The sequence below is a fragment of the Pavona decussata genome, unplaced genomic scaffold (genome assembly GCF_977016875.1).
Source record: "Pavona decussata unplaced genomic scaffold, jaPavDecu1.1 SCAFFOLD_55, whole genome shotgun sequence".
Classification (NCBI taxonomy): Eukaryota; Metazoa; Cnidaria; class Anthozoa; order Scleractinia; family Agariciidae; genus Pavona; species Pavona decussata.
The window spans coordinates 841,891-855,000 of NW_028145477.1; the positions used below are offsets into that span (position 1 = coordinate 841,891).

The 13,110-nt window shown below is 36.9% G+C and overlaps 2 protein-coding genes across 4 annotated transcripts in view; both read left to right on the plus strand.

Annotated features, from left to right (window-relative positions):
• The window catches only part of LOC146480151 (uncharacterized), a 90,692-nt gene that overhangs the window by 16,676 nt on the left and 60,906 nt on the right, over positions 1–13,110 (plus strand). The gene's annotated exons all lie outside the window — the stretch shown is intronic.
• Positions 11,674–13,110, plus strand: part of LOC146480153 (uncharacterized) — a 10,825-nt gene continuing 9,388 nt past the window's right edge. For 2 of the 3 annotated variants that reach the window (XR_014864784.1, XM_085110031.1), the window contains exon 1: positions 11,675–12,039. Coding sequence is in view for 2 of the 3 variants with exons in the window: in XM_085110031.1 (XP_084966157.1) it covers positions 11,691–12,039 (349 nt within the window). In the remaining variant the exon portion in view is untranslated. Of the gene's footprint in view, positions 12,040–13,110 lie in introns of all 3 variants that reach the window. The other variant, XM_085110032.1, reaches the window with a different exon arrangement.

The following is a 13,110-nucleotide window of genomic DNA, read 5'->3' on the forward strand; positions in this document are numbered from 1 at the left end:
TCTTAAGGAACATTTTTTTGCATTCTTGCAACGGCTCTCACAGATGCTACTCTGGAAAGGGAATGAACACAGTGATGCCAAAAATGATGACCCGATCAAAAAGATGCAATTATAAGTGAAACTTAAAGGAACATAGAGTGGTTCGCTTTAAGCTAAATGATTGCATTTTGTTTAAGATCAGTTGTTAATATCACATATTTGCTTCCATACCACGTCATTTGTATTCGCTAATTTTGTTGTATCCCTTAACATGCCTTAAGTATCAGTGTAATATTTTCACAGATTTGTATCCGCGTCACGTTATTCTTGATTAATTTTTTACTTGTAGAATTTATAATTTCATCTAAAAATTTGTAATCATCCTTGAACTGACGATGGATACTAAAGTATCCAAGACATGTCTCCCAAACTCAAACGTTGTGTCGTTGAGTTGAAATAGGTAAAAGCTTGTAACATGTGTTTGGTAATGGAATTTACACCAAGAGAGTCTGGATGGGGCTTTACCAAGTAACCGTGTAAGTGAACGGTTCAACTGAGTTAATTGAGAATGAAGTAAATTTAAACTCTGGGCCGATTGTGCATCTAAGAACAAAGGAAGGCCAACGTTTTACCTCACACTACAGTGAGAATTAAGCAGGTAATTTTTGTTCGTCCTTGTCTTCGAAGAAGCCCATGCTGTTAACTGATATTTATTCTGATGTATAATAATCTCGCGCTCATCTATACTTTTGTAGAGCCATCTTGATTAATAAATTTTGCTGATGCTGTTAGTGGTATTAGTTGCCTTGGTTACTTAGTGTTCAACTCTGTCGTACAAGAAGGGTGCAGTAATGTGGGAAACGATCTCAATTATGTACGCAATTTTAAAAGCTGTTGCAGAAATTATTTAGGCTTGAACAAGATTCGAACCCATGACCTCTGCGATGCCAGTGTAGAGCTCTAGCAGCTGATCTGTCAAGCCAACTGGGAGCTGCCCATTTTGTCAGAATTCATAATATATCCGTAGAAGTAGGTGAAGAAAATATAATTGTATGTATACACTTTCATAGGATGTGGAAGGTAAACACGTCTTGTCACCTCCGACAATCCAAATCAAAATTACTTCAAAGTAGTACATGAAACCAACGCTAAGCAAAAGAATACAAGCAACTCGTCCCACAAGTTCAGCGAAAGATGTGCTGTGGCTCAAATACTCCAAGTATAAAATATAAAAGCGCTGAGTTATGAGCTCAAATGACCGAAATGTTGTCCAAAACATAAGAATTGCTGAGCGCAATTAGACCAAAAAGGCCAAATATCCATACACCTTTGAACTTCACACACCCATAGCTTATATTTTGAAGCCCTCCCACTCCCCCCCCCCCCCCCCCAGGTAACTTACATGTCTAATTTTATCTATCTCAACTGGATTCTTTTCTCCGTAATATTGCTAATTTAATCTTTCATAATTGCAAGACACGTCTCTCAGGAATCGTACTATATAACAATCCTGTTGTTGTAATGTTAATGACTAAGGATCCCACGGGATTCTGGGTCCCTGACTGTTTTCTCGGGCCACCCCGCAGACTGTTTTGGTTGCCATGTTTGAGTCCAGTGCTAGAGCACGTGTTGGACAGTTTTCACTTCGTTTCTTTCTTGAGAATATTTAAAGTTAAGGTTTAGAACTGTGTTACAGGCATATTTATAACACCTTTAAACTTAATATCTCCGATTCAGCGCTTTTATATTAGAATTCCTAATACGTGATACGTTCGTAATGATAAACGACCCCTCATGGTGAATTGAAATGAAGATATGAGGACTTTCCATGCATGACGCACATAATAATAATAATGTCTTCTATAAATTTGTGATTAAAAAGGATAAGTAGTGCACAGGTTTTGGCTACTTTTTGCTGGATAGGGTGAGGCTCGTCTGGAATTGGATATAGTTTTCACGAGTTAAATGGAGTTGGAAAGTCTATCGAACTCCTGCTCACAAATTTGACACATTGACATCGGTCTTTGACCACTGATTTAGCTTCTTATATGTTTCTAGCGGGTTAGCATGATCATTTGGATTGTATGCAATCGACAAGAAAGTCGTATCTGAAACAGATTAGGGAAAATCACATATTTTGGTCTGAAATTAGGCAAGAGTTTCAAGAAGCGCGCTACCCCGGTGGTAAGATGCAGGTGACTATTTGTCAGTAAAAGACCCCTGAGTGTCTCTGTGTCTTAATCATAAGCGAGCTGTCATTTACGGCTAAAGAACATACTCTACTTTGGCTGGTTTGGAGCTCCAAAACAGTTTTCCATTTTACCGAAAAGCTGGTTTTCAAACAGGGATTTCGCGCAAAATGAAAGATGGAAATACGACGGAGAAACGCCTGTGGGTGTTTCGTGTTCACTTGCGTATTCATCTTTGACGGTTCAAAGTCATTTAGCTGTTAAAAATCGTTGCGCCAGGGGTGCCAGATAGTCAGGCACCAGAAACAATCATTAAATACAAAAATTACTCACTGTGAAGGTAGAGAAGCATGTGTGGCGCAGTGTTATGCTACATGCCCTCCGGGGAAGAGGGCTTGAATTCAAATCTACCTTGGAACCGAATAACAAAATATGTATTTTCCTTTTCTTTTTCGCTTTTTAAAGGCAACCACTCCAAAGGTTCCAGCAATCTTCAAAATTTAAACTTACTACAAAATATACATTGTCATTCGTTGTGTCGTGTTATGCACGAAAACCGTTAAGTTGTTTTCAAGTCCACTTAGAGAGGGCCTTTTTCAATTATAAACGCATTAAGAATTTTAATATTAAAACCCTCAGTTATTAAATTCAAATAAGCGAAATGTCTCGCAATTATGAAATATTATTGAAGCAACTCGGTGAGCTAAATAAGAAAAAATACCTGCAAGACGCAAGTGTGCCCTTTATTTGTCAGTAAAAGAAGGATTAGAGTTTCGATGTCTTAGCGATAAGCGAGCTGTTAGCTACGGGTTAAACACTCTGTACTTTGAGTCGGTTTCAAGCTACACGTACGGTGTCCAATTCAGCAAAGGTACGTTCTGAAATCAATTATTGACGGTCGAGCTTGAGTAATGAATTGAGGTTTTCTAATACCAAGCAAAATATCCGTATACATAGTTTACAAGGTAAAAGGTTTAGGTAGAATAATTCCCCACGAATTTAGCTATTCACTTATTGAGAAACTGAACATCATAACGTGAGGTGTGATTTTAAAATATAAGAGTACCTTATCAGAGTTTGCTTGAAAAGAAAACAAAAAGTTCGAGGAAGAATGATCGATTTGAATCTGTTCATTGACATATTGGGAATATAACAACATACATTTTATATCCAAATTAGAAACTGATACACAGAAAAGAGAAAAGTGTTTTCTTTGACAAAAAAAAAAAACATGTTTTCGTATAAAATTTCCGTCTTATGAACAACGCAAGATCTTTATTGCAGAAAAAACAGTCCCTTGTAGTTTACTTGTATAAACTGGTACAAAAGGAAAGCAAGGTTGAGGATGCATGAACAATTTGGCTTACTGCTGCTCGTTGACATAATGGGAATAAAAATAATTGTCTGAGATTTTTTCATCCAAATTTGAAACTGATTTTCAGAAAAAGGCAAAAATGTTTTCTTTACCAAATAGCAACATGATTTTGTTGAAGAGTTTCGTCTCATTTAACTGGTGTAGAGTTTTTGATGGAAAAAGATAGCACTATATAAAAGGAAATCAAGGTTGAGGGAGAATTTAATTTGGCTTGCATCTGCTCTTTGACGTATAGGGAATATTATTGGACATTTTATGTCAATGGGAAACGATGTAATTTTTTTTAAAGGGCATTATGTTTACGTTTGAATACGCGTTGATAAAAGTCGACTAAACTTTTTTGACGACTTGTACCAAAAACTAAACCTTTGTGGAAGTATCTTCAACTGCAGGGAAAAAAGAACTCTAAAATTTCATAAGAGTATTACCTTTTATCACAAATTTAACGCGGACATTGTTATCCTCTGCCGCACCATGCATAGAAAGTTTTTTTTTTAAACTTTTCATGCAAGGTGCAAAGGATAACAATGTCACAAGTCAAAAAATCGATTTCGTTCATATTTTGCTCATAGGTAGTCCCTAGCGAGAAACAAACTGAGCTGTAGTTAGTTTTCCCAAATACCGCTTCCTTTCGCGTAAATATGCGAGAAACGATTCTTTCTAAGTTGAGCTTAAGTCCCCTTCCGGCAGGATGGAATTTTCTTTAGCTTTCGGTGGCTCGCGTATCAATCCACAGACTGTTACTTACCTTCAAATGGCATTTATTGCTCTATTAGGTCTTCTTCTTTTGCTTCACGGTAAAACATTTAAAACCTAAGTTACTTTTACGTCCCAAATAGGTTAAGAAGAGCATCAGGCTATAACTGCAAATTTTCAGCAACCACATTTTAGCACTAAAACATTGCCAATTTTACCCATGGGCGATAACTTAGATTTCCCTATTGTTACGGAATGTTCCAGGTTCTAATTAGCGGCCAAGTTTTTGTCACTTTCGTTCCAGTTAATTTTCTGTTTTTGTTTTATATTTTTCCCGTCAATCTCATTGGGGCTACTCAACACTTGTGGCACCTCAGTATGCGTACTCGGAGTATATAGCACAGCCAATTTTATTTTCTTTCCCTTTACGGTTTGCGTGTTTTTGGATAGCATATATCTACCGTTTAGTTTCTATCTTTTTGTGGAGTCATTGCCGTTCAGTTAAATTTCTTATTAGGAGATATCACCGATAAGGTTCGTATCGTCGTTTTATGCGTCTTGTATTATTTGTTCTTATTTTCGTTTCGCTTGTAATTTACGTTATTGTTTATTTTTTAATTTACTGTTTTAGAACCAGTTCTCTAAGTATCTACAATGATAGTTCAAGAAACCTGAATAAAATTTTAAGTAGCGTTCGCCCGGAATCTTTGCCGCTACACTATATAATGACTTTCTACGGCTTCACTGTATACCTATATATCATAATTTAAGAGCAAAAGCTCTGGGTAAATGAAAATAAATGGCTCGCTAGGCTTCAGATTTATCAGGATTTCCTTGAGATTTGGCGATGGAAGCGCAAAAAAGATGGGGTAACACGCTGCTACGGGTACAAATAATTTTTCTTTTTAGCAAAAAATGAAGCGACATTTAAAAGGAAGCATTTTTCATTCTTAGTAGAAAAATCTTTAGATCGAAAGTACGGTAGCATTACGGACCAATATATATTTTCGGCTGCATTTCATAGATGGAAATTTCCGAGTATCCGTTCGCTCTGAGTCCAGTTCGTTATTGTGTATAAGTATAATTACTCAGGTGATTTTCAGAGAAAAACAATTGCACATGCCTCAAGCAGAATGTCAACATTTTTTAACTGCCGCTTGCCTTCATTGAGACGAAGGATTGACTTCTGTGAATGAATGTTGGGTTTCTCCGACCCGTTTATCAAAACAGATGAAGACGAACCAGGCTGTTTGGTGTAAAACTCGAGGATCACAAGTTTGTGTTAGCGACAGCACTTTTTCGCACAATTTCTTGTTGACGGCTTCGCCGCTTAATAACGGACTTTTAAAAATTGCCCACGCTAAAATGTGATAAATTATTTGAGCTAAATCATTTGTTTAGATCAGTTCTTAACAAGCCTAATTATTGCTTCATCGTTTCATAATATTTTGTTTTATGTCCTTTTTTTTTAACTTTATAAATACTTATCATTGACATGTTTTATCATATTTTAGCCTTCATGACATTCTTACCGATTTTTTTAAACTTAGCATAAATATATATCAAACAGTTTTAAGTTTTTATTTTTTACTCGCACTTAAAAATGGCCTCGGAGAGGTCGAAACGTCGTGACGTTTTAGCATTACTATATTAATAGTTTAAATTACCAAAAATTTGTCTTTAACATCTCGGATGCCGAAATCCTCGATCATGGTTTAGCATGCTTCGAATTTAAAGAATATTCGAAATATTTATGCACTTTGGCATTGATATTTAATAAGACTGACTTGGAAATAATGAGATGGAATATGTTAAACCTGGTGAATAAATGAGAATGATGTATTGATCAAGTGGCCACTTTTACAAAAGTAAATATTCGCTTCTGTCTAGTAACACACAAAAGCTGTAAAAATGCGTGAGTAAAATATATTAAGACACATCCTGCTGAGAATCAAGAAGTTTACATCATGTTATTAAAAGCGAGTGACCTTCTTCCCAATTGACTATTGCTGTTGAAAGCGCAATTCACACAGATCGGTAAGTGAATACAAACAAAATGTTAAAACTAGTTTATACGATTATGGATCTGAGCCATTATCCTTAAGCTGACCAATTGTGCAAAAAACAATGAGGTTTTTCTTGTACTGAGAGTATTTCGTGGCGACGCAAAAAAATGTTTTCCACGTCGCGGACTGAAAAAAATGTAGAAATTCAGAAAATCTTAGAAAATGCGACACGGTCAAACACAAAAATGTAACAAAGTTCTGACTTTGCGGGATGTAAAATATATCGGTTCAAGCTTGAAAAATTAGCATTTGGAACACAAGAACCTAAACAACAAAAATTCTTTAAGCAAAACTTTAGCGCTAATAGAGTCAGTTTGTACGCTCAAAGTTGGTTGAAACTTGCGAATAAATAACATCTCTTTGATGAGACAATCAAATTTGGTGTTGCATTTCGCAAACACGCGAAACTGTTCCAAAAGACACGCAGGTATGGTGGCATTGTATTCGTTAAAGTATTATTGATGACGATTGCTGTTTGTCTCCATCAAACGTTCATGCAGGTGGCCTCGAGTGCAACCAACATACCCTGCATCACACAGGTTACATTGAAAACGATATACTACACATTGTTGGTTAACAATAGTGGGCTTGAATTCTTGCACTCTTAGATCTTCATTTAATTTGTATTCTGCGTGAAATGGCTATGGAAGAACTTTTTCTTATTTTCCTGGTAAGAGAAATTAAAAAACATAAAGTATAATTTTTGACGAAAATCGATATGTTATATTTTTGCGAATTTGTTTGACCAAAATGAATGATTTTAGGTCAATAAAGTTTGTTGTTCAACGTGTTTTAACACTGCCCGAAAATGGATATGGTCTGCCCAATATTTGCCATCTTTACACAACAGTATTCTAGGTCTACGATATACGTAATTTCGCAGGCAAAGTGTTAACTATTGCCTCTTCAAAATGAGGTTTGAACAGAATTGAGGTCCTTAACAATTGAGTAGCCTTGAAAAGGAAACTCTATGACTGCGTAAACATTTCGGAGGTCAAAACCAGCGGTTTAAATTATATAATTATGAAAGCATTCGCCTATAGCACGTGCCGAGCAGAAAAAAATTAGTGAAATTTGCCGCCTGATTTTATATTAGTCCGTTCCTAGCGGAATGTTAACAAGAAACAAAAACAGTTAGGTAAGTGGGCTGTATTTCTTTAGACGTGCATCTGTGCAATGGTATTTTTTCCAAGTCATACGACGGTGCGTTCGTGGCATCAGCTCCATGCACCTGCTTCACTTTATTTGAGAATTTAACATCCCCGTGCAAAATCTTTCACATCCGCGTAAAATGGCTGTGTAATAACTTTTTCTAAATTGTCCTGGTAAAAGAAATTTAAAATAATTAATCATGTTTTTTTTAGGAAAATTGCACTATTTTTTTTGCTCGCGAATTTGTTTTGCTAAATTAAGTTAATGACTTCGTTAATGGACAATAAAGCTTAATATTGAAGGCGTCATAACACTGCCCCAAAACGGTCATGATCTGCTGAATATTTGCTATCTTTATACGACAGTATTCTGCGATATAGTTTTATAATTTCGCTCTTCAAATTGAGGTTTGTGATTAAAATGGTGCAAAAATGAGGTTTGAGTAGGGTTGAAGAGGGCCCTTAATAATTTATTAGTTGAAAATTAAGCGCCGCGACTGCATAAACAAGAACATTTTGCAGGTAAATAGCTTATATTGCGAATTTGATGACTTTGTTAAGGGCCAATAAAAGTTGTTATTCAACACATTATAACACTGCAAGGAAACACTATGACTACATAAACAAAAACATTTTGCAGGTAAATAGCTTATATTGCGAATTTGATGACTTTGTAAAGGGTCAATAAAGGTTGTTATTCAACACATTATAACAGTGCAAGGAAACACTATGACTACATAAACAAGAACATTTTGCAGGTAAATAGCTTGTATTGCGAATTTGATGACTTTGTTAAGGGTCAATAAAAGTTGTTATTCAACACATTATAACACTGCAAGGAAACACTATGACTACATAAACACTGGGAAAAAGGAAACTATGACATCAGCTCCTTGCACCTGCTTTTATTTAAGAATTCAGCACCCCCGTGCAACCCCTTTCACATCCGCGTAAAATGGCTGTGGAAGAATCTTTCTAAGTTGTCCTGGTGAAAAGTATTAAAATGTAATTTTTTTTTAGGAAAATCGATTATCCACTTTTTTTGTTCGGCTATTTGTTTTGATGACTTTGTTAAGGGTCAATAAAAGTTGTTATGCAACGCATTATAATAATGCAAGGAAACAATATGACTGCATAAACACTTGGAAAAAGAAAACCAGCGATCTGTATTATGAAATTTTGAAATTATTAGCCGATAGTACGTGCTTGACAGAAAGAATTTGTTGAAATTTGCCGTCACGGCGTGTACTATAATATTAGTTTGAACATGTTACTAACGGAGTCTTAACAAGAAAAGAAGACGGTTAGGTTTGAATATTGGTGATATTAATTGGGAACCGTTTCCCTGAGTGTGTGCAGTTGGTTATTTCAGAGCCGCGCATATAATGTTCTTTGATGTCGTACATGGTGGGTTCAAAACATCAGTTTCCTGGGCCTGCTTTTAATTTAACTGATGACCTTGCCAATCGCTTGAACGGCAGTAAAAATTGCATTTACTGTCATGTGAAATTATTTGGAGGGTCCGGGGGGTGGGGGGGTACCAATCCCATTTCCCAGCCAATATTTTTCCAAATCCCACTTCCCATCGTTTAAATCCCATTCCCACTAGCAGAATTTAGAAAAAATCCCAGTATTATACATACCAGCTCTTTTCTCTTCGCATCCACAAAATGACGGCTTCTAAATACGACCCAACACTAAGTTTAATTCACCAAGAAGTTTCATTCCAGTTCTATGGAAAGTACTGCCTACAAACCCATGGTACAGCCATGGGTACAAAAATAGCTGTCGCCTTTGACAATACCTTCATGGCTAAGGTTGAAACGGAGATTTTAATCCAAATCGCATTCATTGAGTTCATTGAGCAAGCAAACAAACACATCCCCACAATTAAATTTACGGCTGAAATTTCAAAAACAGAAACGACGTTTCTGGATACAAACATTTATAAAGGCGAAAGATTCAGAAGCAATTCAATTCTTGATGTGCGTACGCACTTTAAATCTACTGAAACATTTCAATTTACGCACTTCTCTTCGTGCCACCCACCAGGGGGTCAAAAAAGGCTTCATCAAAGCCAAGGCTCTGAGACTTCTCAGAACAGACTCTTCTAAAAAAAATATTTGAAGAGCAAAATGTTTCTAAATCTTAAATTACGCCTACGGGAAAGAGGTTATCCCGAGAACCTTGTTTAAAGGACCCTCTCAGAAGTGCAATTTGAAAACAGGAAACTGGGACCCCTTCAAAAACCAAAGGAGAACAAACGAATCTTGCCTTTCGTTACCCAATAACACAGCTACGGCTCAGTAAAGCTCAAAAGTACGCAGTTAGGGACCGTTCATTTTTTATGAGCAGGGGGGGGGCTGGTGGGATTTGGTTAATTGCCCCTACGAAACTGTATGACCCCCCCCTAGCATGCAATTTTTTTCCACATGGCCCCCCCCCCCCAGCAGAACTATTTTTTTCTGATGACCCCCCCCCCTCCCGCCCAACCAGAAACAAATCATACTCCTAACTTTAACAAAACGCTTATGTACTGTTTATATCAAAGATAAACGTAATTGTTACTGTGATTTCTTTACATTACTATTAACAAGTAACCGTTCTCTACTTAGGTAAAGATTTCTCTTGTTTAAAAAAACGTTTTATAGATAGCAACACGTTTACGGCAACGACAAACCCTAAATTTCCATTTAGATTCTCAAAGAAACTATAAAAATTAATCAAGCAAATGGTTAACGTGAAATTACTCCCCTTCGAGTAGAAACAATTAATACACGTACAGATCTGACTAACAAAATACGGATCGAAGCATATCAATCAACGATTACGAGTCATATTAAACAAAAAAAAACAGCGGACGCACAGATATCAGTCGCGTAGGTAAGGGTTAGATAGGGGTGTTCGTTGAGCCCCAAATCTTGCTTACTAGGGGGGTCCGGGGGCATGCTCCCCCGGAAATTTTTGAAAATCTAGGTTCCCAGAAACCTCATTTCCTGCATTTTGAGACCCATTTTAGGCAAATCACAAATTTGTTTTACAGCAGCTTTTTGAGCTATATACATCATTCCTACGGCATAATTGTTTCAACTTAAACAAGAAAGTTCAATGTACATTCCGCGCCCTGTCGAGTTCTGATAGCTATTCGATCTACTGATAGTCATACACCAAGCTGGTAAACTGCATCATTCTCGGGTGTAGGCCTTCGAACAAATTGACTATCTCGTCAAAATTGACAGGCATATCATATTTGATATGCATTAGAACCAGGGCAGACATTCTACTCTCTCGCATGGTACACCTCATGTAATTGTTCAACCTCCTCATTAAGTGCTTTTTCTTCCGCCATTACTGATCTGTAAAGGGGGTTCGTTCGAACCCCTCGAACCCCCCCTCCTACGCGCCTGGATATTAAAGTACTGCTATTAAAAATGACAGTTACAAGCTTTTCTGAAGATGGCTTACGGCTCAGATTTACCGTCAACTGAAGTCACCAACAACAGTTCTATTATTAAAACTAATCTGGATGTTCACACTAGGCATACTACTGAGTCTACTGATACTCCTGGGTTCAAATAATTTACTAATCAACAGTCTTTATAAAAGTGAGTACTATTAAAAAGAACATTAAATAATCTATTGATATAGTTCAGAGTACAACCACTTTGTAGAAAACTACTCCCCCAAGGATGATTCAATAGTGAGACTGATACGTTTTTATATTAATTTGAACTTGTACAAACATAGGTGTCTACCTCAGCTTATATTCATTATTGCTTTTCCAACAGATATGCTTCATTTCCTCAGTTGTTGTTAATATAAAATGCAGATTTCGACCTCAGTATGTAAAACAAATTAAAAGTGGCTAGGAAAATCGCATTAAATAAAATTGAAATAATATTCAATTTCTTCATCTGTTTCTGTGTTGAGCCACTTTCAATTTCCCCTACTAGCCAATTATTTCTGGTGACCCCCCCCTCTTTCACTCATTTTTTTTTGGTAGCCCCCCCCCTTTAGTGCCATTTTTTTTCTCGTGGCCCCCCCCTAAATCCCACCAGCCCCCCCATGCTCATAAAAAATGAACGGTCCCTTATGTATCTGACGTGCTCGTGTACACATGTTTTGGTTCCCGATCCATAAAACGTTTGAGAATTCAAATGGAACCTAAACCTGTTCCTAATCATAGTGTTCCCTTTGCCTTTTCAAGGTTTTACTTTGATCACACACTTCGGAAATGATACACATCCTTTCAGTTATCACTGGCCTTTCTCAACTGTTCATTGTCTACTCTGCATCTTGTGAAAGCGTCCAAGTGGCAAATTACGGTATTGTACACAATGAGCCCTGCGGAAGCGTGCAACCAATCTACGGCATGGCGCTAAAGGGACATGTCTTCCAGACTCTGAGAGTTCCAAGCTCCCTTTATTGTCTAAAGGCATGCAACAATGACATCAGGTGCCAAAGCATTAATCACTTGATGGGCAAAGACATCTGCGAGCTGAACAATCGCACGAAAGAGGCGAGACCTGAGAATTTCATCCCCGACAGTACGAAATTGTACATGAAACGGTTTAAAAATAGAGGTAAACATGCATATTATCATGAGCTTTATGTAACCTGTTGTGATGCAAAATATCTCCTTTACAATCAGTTGCATCATGACCATATACGTCACTTACTGTCCCACAGTCATCGTCGATCCCACGCTATTGGTACATTTACCCATAGTTCTTAGCGCACGAAAAGTCTGAAAATGCTCATAAAAATGTGAAATCGTCGGATGAGGGTCTTGCGTTGATCATCAGTTTCTGATAGAATTTGTCTCTTTACAGCTTCAGAATTTTGTCCCAAAAGGCTAATCTTATTAAAACAATTTTGTATCTAAACCCTGAGAAGCCAAACTCCATACCCCGTACCATGATACACAAGGTGGTGTTTGGTACCCCCTCTTCAGCATTTTTAACTGCATGTTACAATACTTTGAGATTATTTGATCATTACTAGATAGCGGTCATTGTGTCCTCTGCAAGATAAATTAATCGAGTGTCGTTGATGATGTCATATGTCATACATATGGTATCCACCATCTTTCAAAAAAAATCTCAGTTGAAGCAAAATTTACTGAAATCGAGAAAGGATTCCGAAATAAATATAGACTTGAAAACTAAAAATACCTAGTAGAACTAAAGAAAACATGACTTGAAAATTTCAACAATCTCAACCTTTTGGATTTTGGTAGGCTTGGTTGCCATGGTAGGACGATTAATCACACGAAGAACATTTTCATACAAGAAAGAGATTAAAAACATCCTTGAAGAAATTCATCAGGCTAGTGAAGATAAACAGTCGATTTAAATGTTCTTTAATCATGGGCAGTCTTAACGTCTTATTATATTGATGCTGACAGTTTCGATGACTGTCAGCCATCTTTATCAAAACTTGAAAAACATGAAAAGTGTCAGAAGCGTTAAATAGGCTTCTGAAGAACAGCCCCACATACATGTGGTCACCCGGATTGGGCAATAAAGAAGGTCAAAGAGAAAATGAACAGAAAGAAAGCTATTAGAAAAGACAAATCCAAGAATGATAAAGGACAAGAAAAATCAAGAGCAGTGGTGACTGTCCCATATGTCCATTCATTCACGGAGAAAATA